We start from the raw sequence: 22013 nt of genomic DNA, 5'->3' as shown, positions 1-22013 counted from the left end.
CCCCCACATCCCTGCTGAGGCAGCCTCCCCAAACCTCCGCTCGCTCACCAATGAGTGGGATCCCGTATCTGTCGGCAACATAATGAGAAGCATGAGTCATACTCAACATAATTCTAAGTTGGGTTGTAACAAGGTCGAATTAAGTCAGGCTTTTCTAGACTGGGATATTAACCCTAAATATCTGAGACAAGTCTTTGACCCTTGTTCCTAAACCTGTTGAGCTTAAATCCCTAACCTTACATGGCCAAGCCTCACCCTAACCAGCCTTGATTGAGCTAGGTAAAAATTGTAAATTCTTTAGCAATAGTACGTACGAAATTGGTTAATCTACCCTATCAAAGTGCCAACGCTCCTAATTGGGAATGAACTTGGTATTGCAATTCTAGCAGTAAATTTTCCAATAAATTAAACAGCTCATTATAGCATCAAAGTAAAATCCATTTCTACAGCTTTAGATGGAGTTTCAAGAGAAATAGAAACATTAAAATGAAAATATAATTAGACTCTAGCAATTATCAAAAGCGTTTTGCTTGAATAAGAACCCAGTATGGGACACAATTACCTAGTAATTGAACTGAAATAGATAGAAAAGAAAAAATTGGTAGAAAAAAAAATGAGACTGAGAGAAAACCAAGAAGGTGAGTTAAAACCACTTTTCATCATAGAGTTCACTATCGAAACAAACGGGGTCCGTCAAATCCATATCCGTGTCAAAGCTACTGCTACTGCTGCTACTCCCTGAAACAAGATCTTCAGGGCCCAACTTGGAAGTCGAAGGTAATGCCGATGGAGGAATCATCGAAGATTTGAATTTGCTATTAAGATCCTGTGCTGGGGAAAAACATTCAGGTGGTAAGAATGGTTTGTATCCTTCTTCTATTGAAGGAATAGTGGTTTTCTTGTAGAGTATTTCATGGGATGAAGGATTGGATGAAGGCAAGGATGATGAGAAGAAAGGAGGTACTTGTTTCTTTGTGGTGTTTAATTCAAAACTGAGCAGAACACCCTCTTCGACAGTAGAATCCATTCCCAGTGTGGCCTCGAGGATATCTTGGCAAGTGTGGTGACCCATGTATTTGGTCCAAAACGTTGGTGGCTTATCTTCTGTTCTTTGAACTTGTTTCGTTGCTTGACAACCTTGATCGAACCTGTAGCTGCATCTGTAGTAGCATCTGTACATCATCAAAATATTTCATTAGCTTATTGCCTTTCAATCAAATAAACAGAATGAGCAAAATTTTCCAAATAGAGTCCTGTCGACCTGATGAACTAGCCTGGATCCTCTCCAATGACATTTAATAATCCAAACTGTTCATTGATAAGTGTAGGCACCACCGTCCATGGTGTTATTAAATGTCATTAGAATGGATATGGATTTCATCCACTTCCTAGCACCAGCCTTCCATTAAATAAAGAACAAAAACAGAAAAAGGAAAAAAGAGAGGAATATTAAAAGACTCCGGAAAGCTCAAAACACCGAGGGGTGTGTGAATCCAAGATAAAAATGAATAATTTTATTTCTTTGATTGTGCGTTGGCGGAGATTGATAGCTTAGATCGAAAGAAAGATCTCGGAATCTGCTATGAAACCCACAACAATAATATTTCTTCATGCATTAAAACCTAATAATCTTTTCTTTTTGTTGCTCCACAAAAACACACAATCACAATATTGAAGAAATTGAATACCTGAGATGTTTGGCCTTGAGGATCTCTTTTTGTCCATATTTTCGCCAAGCATAACCATCTTCAATAAGCTCACTAGTAATTTTTGTCCATGTCTCCTGCATGTTTCTGTGAATCAAAAAATTCCACACAAGGAAACCTATTTATATGTTACAAATCAAAAAATCAAAACACCAAAGCCGAAACATAAGAATTAACCAATTATGGTAACTCAGAGGATAGCAGCAAAGATCAAAAAAGGCAAAAATATATACATCTCGTGGTCCCCCGGAATATGCCCCTGATTAAGTGACTAATTAATTTTACCAAAAAAATTGACTAATTAATTACTAATCACTAGATTCCAGAGCTTAAGGATAAGCACTAATGGATAGAAAGGGTCACCTCATTTTCGGTTGCTTCTTAAGCAGTTTTCGAGATGGTGAAGTCGCAGCAGAAATCTTGCTGGGCTCTGTGTAACCCAGGATAGAGAGAGCCTCTGTGAAAGATCTCAGCGTCTTAGTTACCAGATCTCTTGGTGTCGTTGTTGATTCATGAGCAGTTCCAGTGAGTAGTTGATCATGGAGAACAAGTTGAAGCTGAGCTGCAGATTCATGACCTTGGACTAGTTCTTCTATTGCCTTCTCTCGAGCAGAAACTGGTTTTCTGGGCAGAGAATCCATTTTAATGGCCACTTAGCTTTTTCTTTCTCTTTGTTTCAACCTCTGTACATATAGAAGGACAAGGGAGCAGATCCAATTATCCAACTAGGCGTATTAGAAAACTAATAAACTCTTTAATCATAAACAAATTTTATTAACCTTTTAATTAATCTTTGAGTGGAAGAATCATCATGGCTGGGAAACCCATCTTACGTCAGGCTCATTACGTAGCGCTGCATCATGGTTTGGCTTTCCTCGAGATGTTTCCACTTGGAAGAGATTAACGTACCGTTCAGATGTGAGGGTTGAAGGAAGATAAGATATTATATAATTAGTCATAATAAATAACGAGGTCATTAACACTAATTGTAATTTGCTAATATTAATTGTCGCACAAATCGATAAGATTGGAGTCTGTTTCAAATTAAGTTGACCTAACAATGATTATCTTAGCTTCCATTCACACTTAACTACTAGAAGGAAAGAAAAACTGATGAATTCAATGGAGGACAAAATTTCGATTTTTTTTCTTCTTATGAATTCTTTCTTGCTTCTCACATGGCGTGTCTCAAACGAATCCAAACCATTAAATAATATGAAAACATTGGTAAAATGGAATTAAGCAAATAATTAATATGAAAGCATTGGTAATATGAAACTAAGCAAATTTAGGATTTTAATTTATTTGAACGAGAGAAAGTTCTCTCTTTCCAAGAGTGGTGAACATTTACTCTCATGCCAACGAATATATATATTGTTTTTAATTATAACAATATATTTCTGTCATTTTTTTTTAGAGAAAGAAATTGTATAGAATGAAATCAAACTCAAATTCGGGACACAAAACACAAGTATGGAAATCTAGTTCAAAACCAATCACAATTAATAAAACTTGAAAGGACTATAAATAATAAGAGTTTATATGATCTTATCTTAAGAAAAGGCAATAGGCAGTTACAATAAAAATTCTAGCATTACAAGTAAGAATAATTCGAGGTCACAAATATCCAAAAGAAACTATAGTAAGGGTTCAAACCCTCATTTCACATGTAGATCAAGGACATTTTTCTAAATATAATTAAATCACGAATTCTCAAGCAATTTGGTCACAAAACCCCAATAATATCATCTCGATCTTCAAGGAATAATAGAGAGAAATTACTTTTATGTTATGGAGAGACAGACTGTCAAAACGAACCACATTTAATCATTGTTCATCTTCTCTTCTCTCTATATCCTCCGTTGTAGTATCTTCTCAGCCTTCTGATGCCATGCCTTCTCTTATATCTCATTCAATCATGGTGCAACTCATCCTCGTAATTGTTATCACAAATCTGAGAGATAAGACGGTTGCCAATCTGATAAAGTGGCTGATGTGTAGGAGAGCCACGATGAGGAGAAAAATGACCACAACCAAATCTACCTCGTGGATAAAAACGCCCCCTGTACGGCTGACACGAAGGCCTAATGGGGGTGGGTTGGCTAGTAGTCATGTTTATCATTGGAGAAGAAGAATCAACAGTTGTTAGTTCATCTCTAAATCAAATTTCTTGAGTCAATAACATACTTCATAACTCATCATAAAAGATGGGAGAATTGCTAGTGATAATGAAAGTCGGTAGTGCAGCAAAGAGTGTGGATAGCCGCGTTCGGGGTGGCCCCCCCGCAAGGACCAAAAGGAGCTCCAAGACATCAAAGTTGATCCGATCCCTTTATTTTTCCAAGAATCGCATCTTGCGCGAGAGGGCAAAGAGAAGAACAGTTTTCTCATTCAAGAATGGTGACCATCAGAATATGTACCAGCTAATGGAAATGCAGCACTACTTAATTCCTTGGCAAAGTAGCTATTTTGGATGAAACATCGAAATTCTGTCCATTGCCCTTCATTGGATCATTCAGCTATATATAACAGATTCCATTGCTATAGACTTAATTATTCAACAAATTTTCCTTTTATCAAAGTATTAAAAAAAAATGTAGCATGAGGATAAATATATATTTTTTTAAGAGAATTTTAGGAACACATTGACATAATTGGCGAAAGCTATAGAGACAACAAAACTATGCCAAATTGACAGTCACCTTCTATATATTATGATGAAAAAAGGAGGAAGTAAGAAGATGAAACTTAGGATTCTATTTAATTAGGTGCAACATTATAAAGTTATCTTATCCTGACTAAACGGAATTTGCTAACAGGGTGCATTGTTATGCAAATTTAAGAGACATTTTCGGGGGGTCATTGCCAATTTGGCATAGTTTTGAAATGTCTTTACTTTTCCCCAATTATCTTTAAGGTGCCCTTTGAAATTTCCCTTTTCTAAATTACAAGAAAATTAATACATTTATATCATATTGGTTTTTTAGAAAGATTGTATGTAGTGAAATCAAATTCAAATTCAAGATACAAAGCACTTATCCAGAAACCTTGTTCAGGATGAATCGTAGTTACTGGAGAACGACAATTTGAGAATTTCAAATTACAATAAACAATTGTGTCTCAAACTCATGATCAATCTCAACTAGTTCAACTGATTTGTTTCCAGATAATGAATTTAATGTCATGGAATACCATTGAAGTAAATCTAAATCAGTGAATAAGATGAATAAAGTTTGTTGACCAAAAAAAGAAAATGATTAAAGTTTTTATAGATCTTGCATCAAATTCGGGTTCAAAATTCAATTATATAGTTAGACTCTAGCTATTATATGAGAAAAGCATTCTACACAATGAGAACCCACTATGGGACAGAATTACTTAATTGATCCAAAAAGAGGAAGAAAAAAAATTGGGAGAGTATGGAAAAAAAGAACTTTAGGCTGTGAGAGAACACAGAGAGGTTAAGCTAAAACTGCTCTAAATCATAAAATGCACTATTGAGACAAACAAGGTCAGTCAAGTCCATATCCATGTCAAAGCTGCCGCTGCTGCTACTCCCTGAAACTAGATCTTCAAGGCCCGACTTCGATGTTGAAGGCAACGCCAGTGGAGGATTCATTGAGGATTTGAATTTGGTATTATGATCTTGTGCTGGTGAAAGACATTGAGGTGGTAACACTGGCTTGAATCCTTCTTCTCCTATTGAGGGAGTAGTGGATTTTTTGTAGTGCTGGTGAAAGACACCGGGTGAAGGCAAGAATGATGAGAAGGAAGAAGGTCCTTGTTCAGTTGTGGTGTTTAATTTAAAACTGAGTAGAACACCCTCTTCAGCAGTAGAATCCAACCCCAATGTGGCCTTGAGGATATCATGGCAAGTGTGATGACCCATGTATTTGGTCCAAAACCTTGGTGGCTCATCTTCTGTTTTCTGTACTTGTTTCCTTGCTTGACAACCTTGTTCGAACCTGTAGCTACATCTATAGTAGCATCTGTGCATCATCAGAATATTTCATTAGCTTATTGCCTTTCAATCAAATCAAATTTAATGACCTAACATTTCAAAATAGGGTTTGTTCCACTCAGAGAGCTAGTTTGGATCCTCTCTAATGACATTTAATAATCATCAACAGTGTTATTAAATGTCATTAGAGTGAATTTGGCCTGATTTCCACTCGGATTACCTCCAACCTTCCATCAAATAAATGGAATATCAAAGGGAGTGTGAATCCAAAATGCAAATGAATTATTGTATTTTTATGACTGTTCGTCTGGGTCTTTGTGGGTTGAAAGAAAGATCTGGGAATCTGCTATGAGACCCACATGAAAGTGTATTCATCGGTGTGATTCATGATGTACCATTGTACAAGGATACGATCTTGGTTTGGAGTTAAGTTCATGGAAACCTGGTAATGCTTTTTCTTGTTCCCCCAAAGACACAGTACACAGCCACATTAATATAAGGAAATTGAATACCTGAGATGTTTGGCATTAAGGATCTCTTTCTGTCCATATTTTCGCCAACCATAACCATCTTCAGCAAGAACATAAGTAATTTCTGTCCATGTCTCTTGCATGATTCTACAAATCAAGAAATTTCGCTTTTAGGAACCTAATTATATGTTACAAAATAAAAACAATACATCATAGCTGAAACACAGAAAGTAACCTTTTTTGGTAAATCAAAGGATAGCAGCAAAGTTCAAAAAAGGCATATATATCTCCGTGGTCCCCGGCAAAAGAAAAACCTCCTGATTATTTAACTCGCTAATTAATTACTAATCACTGGAATTTTTTTTTTATTGAAACAAGAGAATTTATATAAAAGAGCTCCAGGAGATCTGCTGGCCAGAACAAGAAACTGATTCGCAATGAAACGAGGTGGTGACGACCACTAGACACACAACATATGAAGTCGTTTAGCACCCAAAGCTAGAAAATCTGCCATGGATAGAAAGAGTCACCTCGTTTCCTGTTGTTTCTTCAGCTGCTTCCGACAATCCGGCAAAGTTGCAGCAGAAACCTTGTTGGGCTCTTTGTAACCGAGGATTGAGAGAGCATCTGTGAAAGATCTCAGCATCTTAGTTACCAGATCCTTTGCCGTTGATTCAGGAGCAGTTCCAGTACTGACTTGATCATGGAGAACAAGTTGAAGCTGAGCTGCAAATTCACGACCTTGAACTAGTTCTTCTATCGCCTTCTCCCGAGCAGAAGCAGCTGGTTTTCTATTTGAGGGCAGAGAATCCATTTGAATGGCTCTTTCTTTTTGTCTGTCTCAACCACTGTACATATAGGGATATGGGTGAAGATCCAACTAGGTAGATTAGAAAATTAATGAAGCTTCTTAGTTATAAACAAATTACATTAATTTTTAATTAATCATTGAGTAGAAGAATCACCGAGGTTGGGAAACCCACGTGACGTCAGGCTCATTAGGTTGTACTGCATCATCACCTTACAAAGCTTCGCAGTCCGAGATTTTTGCTCTGTTCGATATTTCCCCCTTGAAAGAAACGTACGGTTCAGATGTTGTTTAGTCTCTTGGTCCCACTGTATTATATTGAAATGCTAGGGCACTTTCCTTTTCCCTTCTTTTAGTCAAACTCACGTGTTTTAAAATGGTGCGGGTGAAAAACAATGAGATATATATAAACTTAATAATTCATGACGTCATTAAAGCTACCTGCAACTTGTTAGTATAATTAAATTTTAGTTTTCCAATTTCCACCGTTCGCATTAGATTACGGATTTTTGTTCGCTGTCGGTGTGGATATCGTACCTTGCAGGCAGCAAGATACCCAACAAAAATATTCAAGGAACCATGCAGGATTTCTGAATTTGTTCGGTTTCTTTACTTAAAATAAATACTATTGAAGAGAACAAGATTATCAAAATGACCGATGGCCGATGAAGAATAAAAATAAAAAAAAACTGGAATTCAAGCTTAAGAATCTAAACATAAATTTCATAAATACAAAAAAATAAAAGATGTAAAAATACAGGAGAGGCATCGATCAAAAGCGAACAATACCATGTCAGAAAGAGATCAATCGTGGAGTCAAGGAAAGCAAAATCATCCGAATAGCGGTTATGCCGATGAGGAAGATGGACTGATTACCGGAGACGGAAGAAAGGGTTATGGTTTATGTTTTCCAGTTTTGCTCAAGTGTAAATTTAGTTTAAATTAAAAGTATCTTATTGCAAATTAAGAAAAATATTAAAAACTACATTCGAGTTTGCAATCAGGTCTACATTGAAAATCTGAAAAATCAATTGCAAAACTTGTATATTTTTTGAGTTTTAATGAAATTGAAAATTTGGGCTCTTGAGTTTCATTTGTAAAGGTGGATGACAAACTAGAATGTGGTTGTCTGTTCCCATGAAAGCAAAATCGTTGTTTTCTGCTTTCGCCCAAATTTTGGACTCTTTTGTAAATTTAGTTTCAATAAAGGGTACTTAATCGCAAATAATGAAGAATCTTAAAAGTTAAATATATTTGAGTCGTTGGTTTATTTTCAATACACATGTTGCCTGCTGCTGCGTCGACGACATCCATGCAAGCATGAACAAAAATCCTTCGACTACTTACAAGAAAGAAAAGAAAAAAAATGGTGAATTCAACTTTTTGGTTGAAGAGTGGTGAATTAATTAAGGAAATTTTTTTTTTTTTTTGGATCCAATAGATTTTAATAATATGTACAATAAATAGTTTTATATAGGGGTGCAAGTTTGGCACTGGTGCGGCCCTGATTAGCCTAAGCCCACCTAAGCCTAAATAGGGTTTGGGCTCAAAATGTTGCCCTGACCAAAATATTATGGTCTTGACTAGGTCCAAGGGCGAGCCTCTAAGGACATGACTAATCAAGGTCAGGGACAAGGCCAATCAGAGCAAGAATGAGCTTAGCTTAATCCTGTAGGACTTAGGGTCATGAATAATAATCTTTAGTCCTGAATTAGGGTCAGGGAAAAAGTGAGCTTAGATTAGAATATATAGAGTAGGGCTTGGGACTACAAAAGCCCAGCCTAACTTGACCTTGTTGCAGCCCTAGTTTTATATTTATTTTTTATATAAAAATCTAAACAATTTTTCCTTTTGGAGAAAATGAAACTTATATTGAATATAAAGGGTATTACATTTTGTAGAAATGCCAACCTTGTTTCTTTTCATGAACGAAGAGGGCAAGGCGGTTAGGAAGTATGCCAAGGTCAAAATCAATTATTTGCTCAACATTAAGAAGCCCTACAAGTAAATCAATATATCTTTAGTCTCCCTAACTCCACGACGAATTATACAGTTATTAAAAGAACTTTTCAAATGAAGAATGTCTTCAAGGATGCCAAAGGCGGATCAATGAGTCTAATAGGTTCCCAAAATAAAGTTAACGGCCACCAACGAATCAGATTGAATGATAACATTGGTAATTCCCTTTGAGAAGCAAAAAGTAAATCAGTTTTAAAGGCAATCATCTCATTTTAAACAATAGATATGTTCTTTATTTTACCAGCAGCAACAAATACAACATCATCATTAGAGTCCGTCTCTATTATACCAAAATTTTCGCATAGGATCCGTCACAATTAATAAGAACAACTCCAGATTGTGGGGTAGCCAAAAGTGAATGATTTCCAAACTAAGTGCGAAGTTAACTTGAATATTCCATGAAGCAAAGAAATACGAAGCATTCACTATTCCCTTTGCCATTTTCAATTCCTCCAACTCTGCCTCTACCGCCTTCTAGTTCCTCTAGCTCTAGTTTTCTCAAGTCAAGAATACGTTATAGCATCGAGAAAGAATAGCGAATTCAGTTAAAATAATATATATTAAATAAGTAGATTAATAAGAAAAGGTAATAATTAAGTTAATCCATGCTTTATCTTCATAATGAATGCCGGCACTTTGTCCGCTGCTACCATTTTGTTAGAAAGCCCATTTACTATATAATGAATTAAATTATTATTATTTTAATGAGTTTTTTTTTTTTTTTGGGTAATAAACTTCATTCAATCAAGAGAACGAGTTACAGCCGAGGAGCCCAACTATCTCTTAAATTAAGGTAAGAGTGATGAACATTTACCAACCAAGTACATCAATATTTTTCCATCGCCCTTCTCCATAGCAGAAACTGGTTTTCCAGTGAAGGGAGGCAGAGAATCCATTTTTAATGGCTACTCTCTGAAGACTGATCTCCAGATCTCTTGGTGAAGAGATCTCCAGATCTCTTTCTCTCTTTCTCAACCTCGATGGATAGGAAAGTGGGACAAGCGAGCAGATCCAGCTGGGGAGATTTGAAAATCAATGATAAACAAATTCCATCAAATTTTTTAATTAATCTTTTAATGGAAAAATCGTCATGTTTAAGAAGTTCACGTGACGCAGGACTCATTACGTAGCACTGCATCGTCACCTTAGCAAGCCTCGCAGAAGTCTCTGAGATTTTTCCACTGGAGAAAGCGTACGGTTCAGATGTTGTTTAGTCTCTTGGTCCCACTATATTATATTGAAATCCTATGGTGGGTTGAACTGTGGAAGAAAGATAAGATTTATGCCTTTATGTAATAATTAAGGATGCGGTCGACTAACTGCAACTTGCTAATATTAATTAGGTCACACAAATCGACAAGATTCGAGTTCACACTTAACTACCTAGAGAAAGGAAAAAATGGTGAATTCAATCAAGGACAATTTTATTTAACCCAAGAAATTAATAATAATAATAAGGAACAATTCTCTATATGACTATATTACAATAATATAGTTATAATAACTAGATACATTGTATAAGAGAGAGTTTTCTCTTTCTGAGAGTGGTGAACATGTACCCATATGCTCATGAGTATATTATTGTTAAAAAAAAATACATCTTGTCATATTGCTTATTTTGGAGGAAGAGATTTTCTTCAAGACTAATCTCAATTAATAAATTAAACATCAAATTCAAGACTACAAATAAGAAGGTTTGAAATAATCTTATCTAAAATGACCGAATAATTATGTACCGAATACAAATTCTAGAAGTACAAATGAAAATATTTAGAGTCATAAACAATTGGAAGAAATTGTGATAAGGGTTCAAACCCGCACCAAGGATTCAAACTCTGACCTCCTATGTGGAAGCGTTGGTCTTTTGTCAACTGAGCTACCCCTCGAGGTTCCAATGCGCTAGGTATTTTTGAGTTCAACTAAATGGCGAATTCTCCAACCAATTCAGTCTACGGTACCTACTATCAACTAATAATATTATCTTCCAAATTACAGGGCATTTATTGGTAAAATTACAAGTTATACACATTTAAGATTTTATGTTAAGTGATGAACAAAATAATCTAAATGCCCTTGTTCCATTTAATTAAAAATACAAATTATCCAAATACCCTTTGGATAGTAAAATGACATTATCCCCCACATCTTCTTTCTGCCTCGTGCCAAAAAGCGCCCACCACCTCCGACAACCACCACACGATCCCCTCTTCCCCCTCATCCCCTACTGGAGATAAATCTGATTGGTCTTATCCTTTCATTACCCACAACGCCAAAAAGCAGAGGAGGATTCTTCTTCAATGCGAGATGATCGACTCCATCGAACTCGAATTGGGGATTCCATGCCTCTTCTCTCCTACTGTGTGGGTTCTCTCTACTTAGCCTATATTTCATCTATAATCACAATTCTCAAAACCCAAAAATCTTTCCCTTCCATTTTTAAGGACACTCAACGATTAATGCTTGAGATTGGGTTGCGCCAAAAAATAGGTTATGCCTGATAATGTTGCTTTATGACCATCAATTACTATGCTTTCGGTATGGCTGACACTTCAATCTTAATTTCTTTGATCAACTTTACTGTCTTAATTTTCTTTTTCTTTTTCTGATGTTTTGTTGTTAAGGTTATCAGTGGTACTGTTCACAATGCTCCAACTAAGCTAGCATTTTCGATTTGAAATTCAATTTATCTTGCCAAAAATCTTCTACTCACTGTCTCACTGAATCTTTCGTAGCTAGTGCATCTTTGTTCTGAAAATGATGATACACTCAAAGTTTTCTATAACCATTATGGGGGAATTCATTCTCTCAACTATATTCAATTGAATTTCCCCTAAATCGGATCGGGTGATCGACTGTGAGCTTCTGAGTTACTAAGTGGTTTCTCCACTATCAGAAACTCCAAATCTCCTAAAATGAGAAAAATATAACACCGGATGAAACATGAAAGACCCAAAATCGAAGCGACCATATCCAAGGAGTTCACCGATAGAAACTGAGAACCCAAATTCTGAAACAGGTTCTCAGATGAATTGAACAGCAAAGATCTTACTTGGTAAGAATAGCAAAATCCCAAGAATCTTTTTTTTATATATATATGTTGCATCAAATTTGGATTAAAAATTCAATTGAATATAAACTTGCACCTTCTGCATTTTCTTTTCTGAATAATTTTAGGATGAGAGTGATTGCATCCTGATCATGAGTGTATGTGATTGTGCCTTCCCTATGACTCCTCCCCCTGAGTATAGCTTTGTTTCTGTTGTGAAATTGTAATCTGTAAATATTTGTTACTAAAATCTTAAAATTCGCAGAAGAGAGATTGTAGTCTTCATTTTTTATGCGAGATATTCTTGGGTCTAACTGATCCCAATTGGGAACCTTGATCTTTCCTTCATTTTAGTGGCTAAAAAGCTCGTCATCATAAAATACATCATTGAGATAAACAAAATCTATCAGATCGAAATCCATATCAAAGGTACCGGAAGAGCTGCTGCTATCCCCTGAAGATGGGATGCATTCTTGTTCTTCTTTTGAGTGACAGGATTTCTCGTTTTCTGCTTCACCTGAAGGAAAGGTTGAGGGGAAAAGAGGGTCTTGTTTGGTTGTGATGTTTGATTGAAAGTTGATTAGAAAACCCTCTTCATCTGCAGAATCCATGTCCATGGAGAGCTTGAGGATGTCTTGGCAAGTGTGATGACCTACATATTTAGTCCAGAACATTGGTGTCTCATCTTCAGTTCTCTGAACTTGTTTGGTTGCTTGACAACCTTGATCGAATCTGTTGGTGCACCTGTAGTAGCACCTGTACATCAGAAGAATTTGATTATCAGCTTATAGCAGTTTCATTCGCTTTTAATTATCACAAGTAGAACTCTTGAAACCCTTATTTAAGTACCTTAAATGTTTGGCATTGAGGATATGTTTCTGACCATATTTTCGCCAACTATAACCGTCTGCAATTGGCTCAGATGTGATCCTGGTCCAGGTTTCTTCTAGTTTTCTATAAATCAAGAAACCATCATCAATCAATCAACAAATGGTATTATAACTCAAGCACAGCAAAAACCTGTGGAACAAAGCAAGATCACCTACCTTCTCTTAGATGGCTTCCCATGTTGATTCCGAGAAGAAGGCGGCGGCGGCGCAGTCGGAGAAACTTTGCCGGAGTGGGTGTAATTCAGTAAAGAAAGAGCCTCACTGAAGGATCTTAATATCCTAGCAACCAGATCCTCTGCCTCCGTGGTGGCAGATGCATCAGGAGTTCCAGTGAGTTGATGATGAAGGACCAGTTTAAGCTGAGCAGCAAATTCTTGGCCCCGAACTAGTTCTCCTACCACTTCTTCTCGAGCAGAAGCTAGATTTCCGGCAGAGATAGAAGATTCCATTTAATTCTTAACTAAATGAGGCTCCTCTGTTTTCTGAACCTCTGTGTGTGTTCTGTGTTCTCTCTACCCTTCTTATATATAATTGAGCCACAGAGTCAACAGAAGCGATACACCCAGGAAAGCAGGTGGAAGCAGGTGGGGATTAATTTGGTAAACGCACGTGCTGTGAGGATGGATAAGGATAAGCTACATGACGTCAGGCCTATTGCGTAAGCCCTGGATTATAAAATTTTGTTACTAGGAAAATATACGGTCAGATACTGTTTGATTTTTGGTCCCAAATATACATAAAGAGGCGGATTTTTATTTGTGGCAGAGCGGATATCCAATTGTGCACTGCTACGAATGCGACATGTGGCAAATTGAAATCGGACGGCCACTGTTAACTATGCGGGGTGTGATCGTAATTTTTTTCACATTTGTTTTACACGTTTCTAAATTTACATTAAAAACCCCTTATCAAAATCGATGAAAACCTTCCTCTCATCATATTCAAAACCCTATTTCGTTGAACGTACAACCGATTTCGTCTACTAAACCCCTCTTGTTCTTCGAGCTACCTACCCTCTTGCGATTTTCTTCTGGATTAAATCGGACTTTTTTCATCACCGTGGAAAAATCGACCTCTTCAAGTGACACGGGAGGTTTCTACCCGACTTATTTAAGCCCGGGTTAGGGCTGAACCTGACGCTCGTTCGGGACAGTTACCAACCGGCTAAGACAGGGCGTTACTTACGCTGGACTTATATGGCAACAACACTTAAGATGGAAGGTCAACTCAAAGAATGATTGAGCGGGACCAACGACAAGGAGGCACAATCTCAGGAAAAACAACAGCCCTCATCGGGTAAACTTACCAAATCTAGAAAAGGTAATACATAAAATAAAAAAGCAATGATTCGCCCCTCCGTTAAGCATCCAATACATTCTGAACATACCCTTGTGTAGCTCTTGCACAAGATTTTAATCTGTTCACTATATGACTTAGCCATCGGAGACAGCTGCTCGGCATTCGAGCCGGCCCGTGTTTAACCTTTCTTGCAGGACTTATCGTCTGGCAGATCGAGGGGGCTTAGTCAGAACCAGGATTATAACTGTGACGCATCATCAAGAAAATTTGGGAATCCCAAATCGTAGGAATTTTGTGATAAACCGCTCCTTCTCTGGCAATGGCAACGGCAACGATGACCAAATACTCTCGTATTCAAGGGTATTAATCAAGACCGTCACCATTGAGAAATTGTTCCGTGAAAAACATTCTACCACAATGAGAACCCAGTATGGGACAGAATTACTTAAATTGAACTAAAATAAAAATTGGGGGAGCAGGGAAAAAAAGAACTTTAGGCTGTGAGAGAACACAGAGTTAAGCTAAAACTGCTCTGCATCGTAAAATAAACTATTGAGACAAACAAGGTCAATCAAGTCCATATCCATATCAAAACTGCAGCTGCTGCTGGTATTCCCTGAAACTAGATCTTCAAGGCCCCACTTCGATGTTGAAGGAAATGCCGATGGAGGATTTATTGAGGATTTGAATTTGGTATCTAGATCTTGTGCTGGTGAAAGACATTCAGGAGGTAAGATTGGTTTGAATCCTTCTTCTCTTATTAAGGGAATAGTGGATTTTTTGTAGTGGAGCTGGTGAAAGACATTGGGTGAAGGCAAGGATGATGAGAAGGAAGAAGGTCGTTGTTTAGTTGTGGTGTTTAATTTAAAACTGAGTAGAACACCCTCTTCAGCAGTAGAATCCAACCTCAATGTAGCCTTGAGGATATCATGGCAAGTGTGGTGACCCATGTATTTGGTCCAGAACCTTGGTGGCTCATCTTCTGTTTTTTGTACTTGTTTCCTTGCTTGACAACCTTGTTCGAACCTGTAGCTACATCTATAGTAGCATCTGTGCATCATCAGAATATTTCATTAGCTTATTGCCTTTCAATCAAATCAAATGTAATGACCTAACATTTCAAAATAGGGTTTGTTCCACTCAGAGAGCTAGTTTGGATCCTCTCTAATGACTCAACAGTGTTATCAAATGTTATTAGAGTGAATTTGCCCTGATTCATGATGTGCCATTATAAAGGATACGATATAGGTTTGGAGTTAATTCATGGAAACCTGGTAATGCTTTTTCTTGTTCCCCCCAAAGACACAGTACACAGCCACATTAATATAAGGAAATTGAATACCTGAGATGTTTGGCATTAAGGATCTCTTTCTGTCCATACTTTCGCCAAGCATAACCATCTTCAGCAAGAACATAAGTGATTTCTGTCCATGTCTCTTGCATGATTCTAGTCATTCTACAAATCAAGAAATTTCGCTTAAAAGAACCTAATTATATGTTACAAAATAAAAATCAATACATCAAAAGTAACCAATTTTGGTAAATCAAAGGATAGCAGCAAAGTTCAAAAAAGGCATATATATATATCTCCGTGGTCCCCCGCAAAAGAAAATCCTCCTGATTAATTAACTCGCTAATTAGTTACTAATCACTGAAATATATATATTTTTTTTATTGAAACAAAAGTAAATTTATATAAAAGAGCTCCAGGAGATCTGCCTGGCGAGAACAAGAGACTGCTCCACAATGAAACGACGAGGTGGGGACGACCAACAGACGCAACATATGAAGTTGTTTAGCACCCAACGCTAGAAAATCTGCAATGGATAGAAAGAGTCACCTCCTTTCCTGTTGCTTCTTCAGCTGCTTCCGACAACCTGGCGAAGTCACAGCAGAAACCTTGCTGGGTTCTGTGTAACCTAAGATTGAGAGAGACTCTGTGAAAGATCTCAGCATCTTAGTCACCAGGTCCTTTGCCGTTGATTCAGGAAAAGTTCCAGTGACTTGATCATGGAGAACAAGTTGAAGCTGAGCTGCAAATTCACGACCTTGAACTAGTTCTTCTATCGCCTTCTCCCGAGCAGAAGCTGGTTTTCTATTTGAGGGCAGAGAATCCATTTGAATGGCTACTCTCTGAAGAGTCAAGACTGGGCTGTTTCTTTTTGTCTGTCTGAGTCTCAACCACTGTACATATATACAAGAGGGATAAGGGAGCAGATCCAACTAGGCAGATTAGAAAATTAATGAAGCTTCTTATTTATAAACAAATTGCATTAATTTTAATTAATCATTGAGTGGAAGAATCATCCAAACGCACGTGACGTCAGGCTCATTACGTAGTACTACTACGTCATCACCTTAGAAAGCCTCGCAGTCTTAGATTTCTTGCTTTGCTCAATATTTCCCACTTGGAAGAAACGGACGGTTCAGATGTTGTTTAGTCTCTTTTGTCCTACTATTATATGGAAATGCTTGCTCACGTTTCTTAAGGGCCTGTTTGGTTACTTTCCGATTTTTATTTATTATGGATGTCCATTACCCCAAAGAGATTGTACTTCCAATTGAAGATCTCAATTACCTCAGGATGCAATATTGGTGAAAATCACAACCATCTCATTACACAATATTGGCAGTCAATATTTCCATTCTATGTACCTTCTATCTTGGGCGGCAATCTATCTTTCCATATCAAGAATATCTTTATTGTGTGCAAGAATCATATATTGTATTTCCATATCAGAGTAGATGTTCCTTCTACTATAAATATGTAATACACTCAATTGAATGAATGACTTCTGATTGAACTCATCTTGTCTTTCTTCTTTGTATCTAATATATTTTCTCTTTATTTTATAATACGTTATCACACGATTCCGCTCAAGAACGAATCCGCTCGAAGTATTGCTTTTGAGAAGAAAGACAGCAGACAATGTATCATTATGTTTTCTATTCCAAAGTGAAAATAATGATCGATCTCCTCGCACGTTTTTGTAAACAATGGAGTTTACCTTGTCCATCTTGAAATGTAAGTGCATCATGATAAAAGGTATGTGTTTTATTGAATATAAGAATCAATCAAATAATAAGATATTATGTTGCTTTAATGATTGTGGTTTTATTTATTGTATATAGTGGCTGCTAGCTTTGCACCACAAAGATTGTTAAATGTATCTGAAGTTCCAAGATTTGAAATTGTATTGTTTATAGTTCTACGATGCACATGAAGTTGCAAGATTTGAAACTATAAATAAATACCTCCGTGCACATGAAGTTGCAAGATTTGAAACTGTAAATAAATACAGTTTTGCAGATGCACATGAAGTTGCAAGATTTGAAACTGTAAATAAGTACAGTTCTGCAGATGCACTTGAAGTTGCAAGATTTGAAACTGTAAATAAATACAGTTCTACAGATGCACATGAAGTTGCAAGATTTGAAACTGTAAATAAATACAGTTCTGTAGTTTTTGAAATTAATTCTCTTTTGAAATTATAAGGAGAAAATATTATTCATGAAAATATCCCAGCAAATTTTCAAGTTTCAGATTTGTTGTTACAATAGTAATATTGTAAAAGGAGTTTTAAGAAATACTCTGAATGATATCATGCCTATTTGTGGCTGAGTAAAATAATGGACTATTAATGAAAAGTCATGAAGCTCGTCTTATTGGTTCTGTTCCATTCCCTGAAGTGAATGCAACAATTCATGATATGCCTGAAAGAAGGCAAAATTAAAATTATGGTCATGACTGTGGAAGAGGATGAGGCAAAAGACGGAATAATTACCGTCATTATTATGGAAGTAAATAAGAGAATAATAAGGATTCTCAATATAACAATTCAAGAAGTGAAGATAATATTTTTTACCGATTTGGTATGAAAGCTATTAGACATGTATCTATCATACTCCACAATATTTAATTAAGCTTTGTCAAGCCTTAATTAAAGAAATAAAAATAATGTGGAGATAAATTAGATTTTCCAAAATCATGATACTTGAGCAATTTTTGCCTATAAAAGGAATGATTTTGATGGCCTCACATGTACTACATATCTAGATGCTGCAAACTTCTTTGAAGATAATAGTTGAAGATTTGATTATGTAATTCTTTTCTCTTCAAATCTCATCTCATATGTTAGTTTATCTTAAATTTAATCTTTTTCTTCTATAAATTTTTTTTTATTGACTTTCTATATATCTTTTAATATATTTTGTTTCATTTTGATGAAGAATGTGAATATTCTCTTATATGCTGTGACGCATATTATACTGAGAGAAAAATATACATATTTCTCTTATTTGATGATACTGAAGCCAATGTTCATATAAAATCGGTAGTACAACATTGATTGGAAGCTCCGGAAGAGCTAATCTATTATTATCTCGGGAGATAAAATTGGTTATAAATAATTCATTATTTTGTAGTAAGTCTCAAAGAAACTTATTAAGTTTCAAAGCTATTTGCCAAAATTATTATCGATTGAGACTACAAATAATGGTATAAGTAAATATCTATACAAAGTTATTAGATATTTTTCCCAATTTGTACTACACGAATATCGCATGGTTGAAACACATGCTTGGGTAAATCAAATGAACATTGATTCCAATAATTTTATTATTTAGCATGACCGGTTGGACCATACCGGATCAAGTATGATGCGAAAAATTATTGAAAATTCAATTGTCATCCATTGAAGAACCGTAAGATTCTTCAATTAAGTGAATTTTCTTGTATTGTTTGTTCTCAAGAAATATTTATTATTAATATTCACCAGCTAAAGTTGAGATTGAACATTCTACGTTTTTGAAACGTATAGAGGGTGAAATGTATGGGCCCATTCACCCATCATGTGGACCATTCAGATAATATATGATTTTAATAGATGCATCTATAAAGTGGTCACATGTATGTTCATTATGAACTCGCAATTTGGTGTTTGCAGATTGTTTGCTCAAATAATGAGATTAAGAGCATAATTTATGAATTATAAGATAAAGACAGTTTGTCTTGATAATGTCGTGAATTTACATCTCAGGCTTTATGATTATTGTATAACAACTGAGATCACAGTTGAATAGCCTGTTACTCATGTTTATATCCAAAATGGTTTGGTAAAATTATTTATTAATTGTCTCCAATTAATTGCTAAACCATTGTTTATGAGAACAAAGCATCATTTGTACGCATCGGGCCAAAATGTTGTCATAAATTCTCCCTATTACAATTGGCTTATGGTCGAGCCAAATATTTCTCATCTTAAAATTTTTGGATGTGCGGCTTATGTTCTAATTGCTCCACCACATAAGACAAAGATGAGTTCCCAAATAAAGTTGGGAATATATGTTGGATATAAATCTCCTTATATAATGCAATATATTGCCAATGATAGGAGATTTATTTAATGAATTAGTTTTTCCAACATGAGGGGGAGAGAATAAACAATTGGAAAAAGAGATTGATTGTAATGCATTATCACTATCTCATTAGATCCTCGACCGAGCACCGTGAATTTGAAGTTCAAAGGATAATGCAATAAATATTGTGAATCAATTGCCGATTTGCTTGACTGCTAAGAGTTACTAAATCTCATATTCCAATTAAATGCTCCAATTAGAATTGATGTCCCAAGGACAATCTATCAGGCAAATGAAATTAAACCACGTTTTAAATGTGGAAGATCAATCGGTTCTAAGGATAAAATCCTAGAAAAAGAAAGGAGCAAATGATCAAAATGATCATAAAATGGAGACAATTGATTATGAAAATCCCAAGACATAACTTTCTATGAAACCCAAGAGGTTCAGTACCTGAAAATAATGAAGAGATCTCGATTAGTTATGTCATTGCAGAAAAAGATGGAACCAAAAGATAAAGTTGTCGACAACATTTTTGCATATTATGTTATTGTTGAAATAATACATCAAGACGAGGATCTTGAATATAAATTTGTTGATGAATATAAATCAAGAAATGATTGGCCAAAATGTAGAGACGCAATTCGCGGATTGAATTCGCTTGAAAATTAAAGTTTTTGGACCCGTAGTCCAACATCCAAGGTATAAAGCCTTGGGTACAATTGAGTTTTCTCATAAAATGAAATGAGAAAAATAATGAAATCGTGATATATAAAGTATGAATTATGGCACAAGAATTTTCGCAGATGCCTGGCATTGATTACATGGAAACATGTTCTCTTGTGGTGGATGCAATTACCTTCAGATATCTTATTAACTGGCAGATATGAAAATTTTGACATGCGTCTAATGAATATTATTACAGCCTATTTATATGGCTCACTCGAGTGTGAAATATATATGAAAATCCTCAAGGATTCAAAATGACCAGCATATAAAAATTCCTAGGAAGTTTGTTCAATAAGGCTTCAAAGATTATCAAGGCATATATGGTAATCTCCTTAGTGGATATTTACTAAATGAAAAGCATAAAAATGATCCAATTTATTATTGTGCCTTTATTAAAGGATATGGATCTAATTTTAGTAAGTATATATGATGATGATTTAAATATCATCAAACTCCAGAGTTTCAAAGCATAGATTATTTTAAGAAAGTTGAATGAAATCTTGAGACAATGTTTTGTCTTGATTTGTAATTGAGCATTTGACGAATGAATATTCGTTCATCAATCAACTTATATAGAAAATATTTTGAAGATATTTTATCTAGATAAAATACATCCATTGTGTACCCCATGGTTGTGAGATCGCTCAATATAAAGAAGATTCATTTCACCCAAGAAAACATGGAGATTTCTTGGTCCTGAAGTACCATATCTTAGTGCAATTGGGGCATTAATGTATCTTGCTGATAATACACAATCGAATGTAGCATTTTCTATAAGTGTATTAACAAGATTTATTTATTCTCCAATACGAAGACACCGAAATGTTATAAAACATATATTTTAGTATATTCGAAATTATTGACATGATATTATTTTATGAATGTGGATATCAACTTACTAGTTTTGCAGATGCGGATATTTATGAATGTGGATATCAACTTACAACTCTTGATCTTCAATGAAATGGTGAAATCTATGTTCATTGAATTCGCTCAAGTGATAACTTGACGTTTATTTATTGAGGCGTTGCCTACTTCAAATGTTGAGAAGTTGGTATATGATAATGGAATGTACGTATTCAAAGATACTCAATGATGTTATCATCGGGGGAGTAAAATACGTGCTTGCACTCTTTTTCCCTTAACCAAGGTTTTGTCCCACTGGGTTTTCCCGGTAGGTTTTTAATGAGCCTACCAATCGTATTATTTAGATATGTATACTCTTTTTCCTTCACTAAGATTTTTTTCCCACAGGTTTTTCTTAGTAAGGTTTTAACGGTACATTATCTATTGATGGACATCCAAGGGGGAGTGTTATAAATAATATTTATTATGGATGTCCATTACCCCAAAGAGATTGTACTTCCAATTGAAGATCTCAATTACCTCAGGATGCAATATTGGTGAAGATCACAACCATCTCATTACACAATATTGGCAGTCAATATTTCCATTCTATGTACCTTCTATCTTGGGCGGCAATCTATCTTTCCATATCAAGAATATCTTTATTGTGTGCAAGAATCATATATTGTATTTCCATATCAGAGTAGATGTTCCTTCTACTATAAATATGTAATACACTCAATTGAATGAATGACTTCTGATTGAACTCATCTTGTCTTTCTTCTTTGTATCTAATATATTTTCTTTTTTTTTTTTTTTTATGTTTGTTTTTTTGAAGAAATTTTTTTTTTTTTCCCCCAAAAATTTTTTTTTTATTTTGG

At 35.6% G+C, this 22013-nt stretch overlaps 4 protein-coding genes across 4 annotated transcripts; all 4 read right to left on the bottom strand.

The window, feature by feature from the left end:
* Positions 1-466: 466 nt before the first annotated feature.
* LOC149007965 (putative WRKY transcription factor 62) lies at positions 467-2370 on the bottom strand. The gene is made up of 3 exons (XM_089166954.1): positions 2070-2370; positions 1689-1793; positions 467-1172 (listed from the first exon to the last, which is right to left on the bottom strand). Exons 1-3 carry the CDS (start codon positions 2345-2347, stop codon positions 644-646), a joined length of 912 nt encoding a protein of 303 aa, XP_089023080.1. The 5' UTR covers positions 2348-2370; the 3' UTR covers positions 467-643.
* Positions 2371-5172: 2802 nt separating this feature from the next.
* On the bottom strand, positions 5173-6951 carry LOC149007964 (putative WRKY transcription factor 62). The gene is made up of 3 exons (XM_089167184.1): positions 6668-6951; positions 6180-6284; positions 5173-5695 (listed from the first exon to the last, which is right to left on the bottom strand). Exons 1-3 carry the CDS (start codon positions 6949-6951, stop codon positions 5173-5175), a joined length of 912 nt encoding a protein of 303 aa, XP_089023310.1.
* A 5236-nt stretch (positions 6952-12187) lies between these two features.
* LOC149007963 (WRKY DNA-binding transcription factor 70-like) lies at positions 12188-13379 on the bottom strand. The gene is made up of 3 exons (XM_089166552.1): positions 13057-13379; positions 12860-12964; positions 12188-12766 (listed from the first exon to the last, which is right to left on the bottom strand). The coding sequence occupies exons 1-3, from the start codon at positions 13347-13349 to the stop codon at positions 12361-12363; spliced, it is 804 nt and encodes a 267-aa protein (XP_089022678.1). The 5' UTR covers positions 13350-13379; the 3' UTR covers positions 12188-12360.
* Positions 13380-14720: 1341 nt separating this feature from the next.
* LOC149007962 (putative WRKY transcription factor 62) lies at positions 14721-16317 on the bottom strand. Its single transcript, XM_089167183.1, has 3 exons — positions 16040-16317; positions 15542-15655; positions 14721-15249 (listed from the first exon to the last, which is right to left on the bottom strand). The coding sequence occupies exons 1-3, from the start codon at positions 16315-16317 to the stop codon at positions 14721-14723; spliced, it is 921 nt and encodes a 306-aa protein (XP_089023309.1).
* Between the last annotated feature and the right edge of the window lie 5696 nt (positions 16318-22013).

The sequence above is a fragment of the Hakea prostrata genome, chromosome 8 (assembly GCF_041222555.1).
Source record: "Hakea prostrata isolate BN-2017 chromosome 8, UWA_Hpros_2, whole genome shotgun sequence".
NCBI lineage: Eukaryota > Viridiplantae > Streptophyta > Magnoliopsida > Proteales > Proteaceae > Hakea > Hakea prostrata.
This window is presented reverse-complemented; position numbering and strand designations above follow the sequence as displayed.

Coding starts and splice junctions, on each gene's coding strand:
- LOC149007965 (XM_089166954.1), bottom strand. CDS start 2,347: ATGGATTCTCTGCCCAGAAAACCAGTTTCTGCTCGAGAGAAGGCAATA. Junction 1,794..2,069: donor AAGAAGCAACCGAAAATGAG/GTGACCCTTTCT, acceptor TTTGATTCACAG/AAACATGCAGGAGACATGGA. Junction 1,173..1,688: donor CTCAAGGCCAAACATCTCAG/GTATTCAATTTC, acceptor GATGATGTACAG/ATGCTACTACAGATGCAGCT.
- LOC149007964 (XM_089167184.1), bottom strand. CDS start 6,951: ATGGATTCTCTGCCCTCAAATAGAAAACCAGCTGCTTCTGCTCGGGAG. Junction 6,285..6,667: donor AAGAAACAACAGGAAACGAG/GTGACTCTTTCT, acceptor CTTGATTTGTAG/AATCATGCAAGAGACATGGA. Junction 5,696..6,179: donor CTTAATGCCAAACATCTCAG/GTATTCAATTTC, acceptor GATGATGCACAG/ATGCTACTATAGATGTAGCT.
- LOC149007963 (XM_089166552.1), bottom strand. CDS start 13,349: ATGGAATCTTCTATCTCTGCCGGAAATCTAGCTTCTGCTCGAGAAGAA. Junction 12,965..13,056: donor GGGAAGCCATCTAAGAGAAG/GTAGGTGATCTT, acceptor CTTGATTTATAG/AAAACTAGAAGAAACCTGGA. Junction 12,767..12,859: donor CTCAATGCCAAACATTTAAG/GTACTTAAATAA, acceptor TCTGATGTACAG/GTGCTACTACAGGTGCACCA.
- LOC149007962 (XM_089167183.1), bottom strand. CDS start 16,317: ATGGATTCTCTGCCCTCAAATAGAAAACCAGCTTCTGCTCGGGAGAAG. Junction 15,656..16,039: donor AAGAAGCAACAGGAAAGGAG/GTGACTCTTTCT, acceptor CTTGATTTGTAG/AATGACTAGAATCATGCAAG. Junction 15,250..15,541: donor CTTAATGCCAAACATCTCAG/GTATTCAATTTC, acceptor GATGATGCACAG/ATGCTACTATAGATGTAGCT.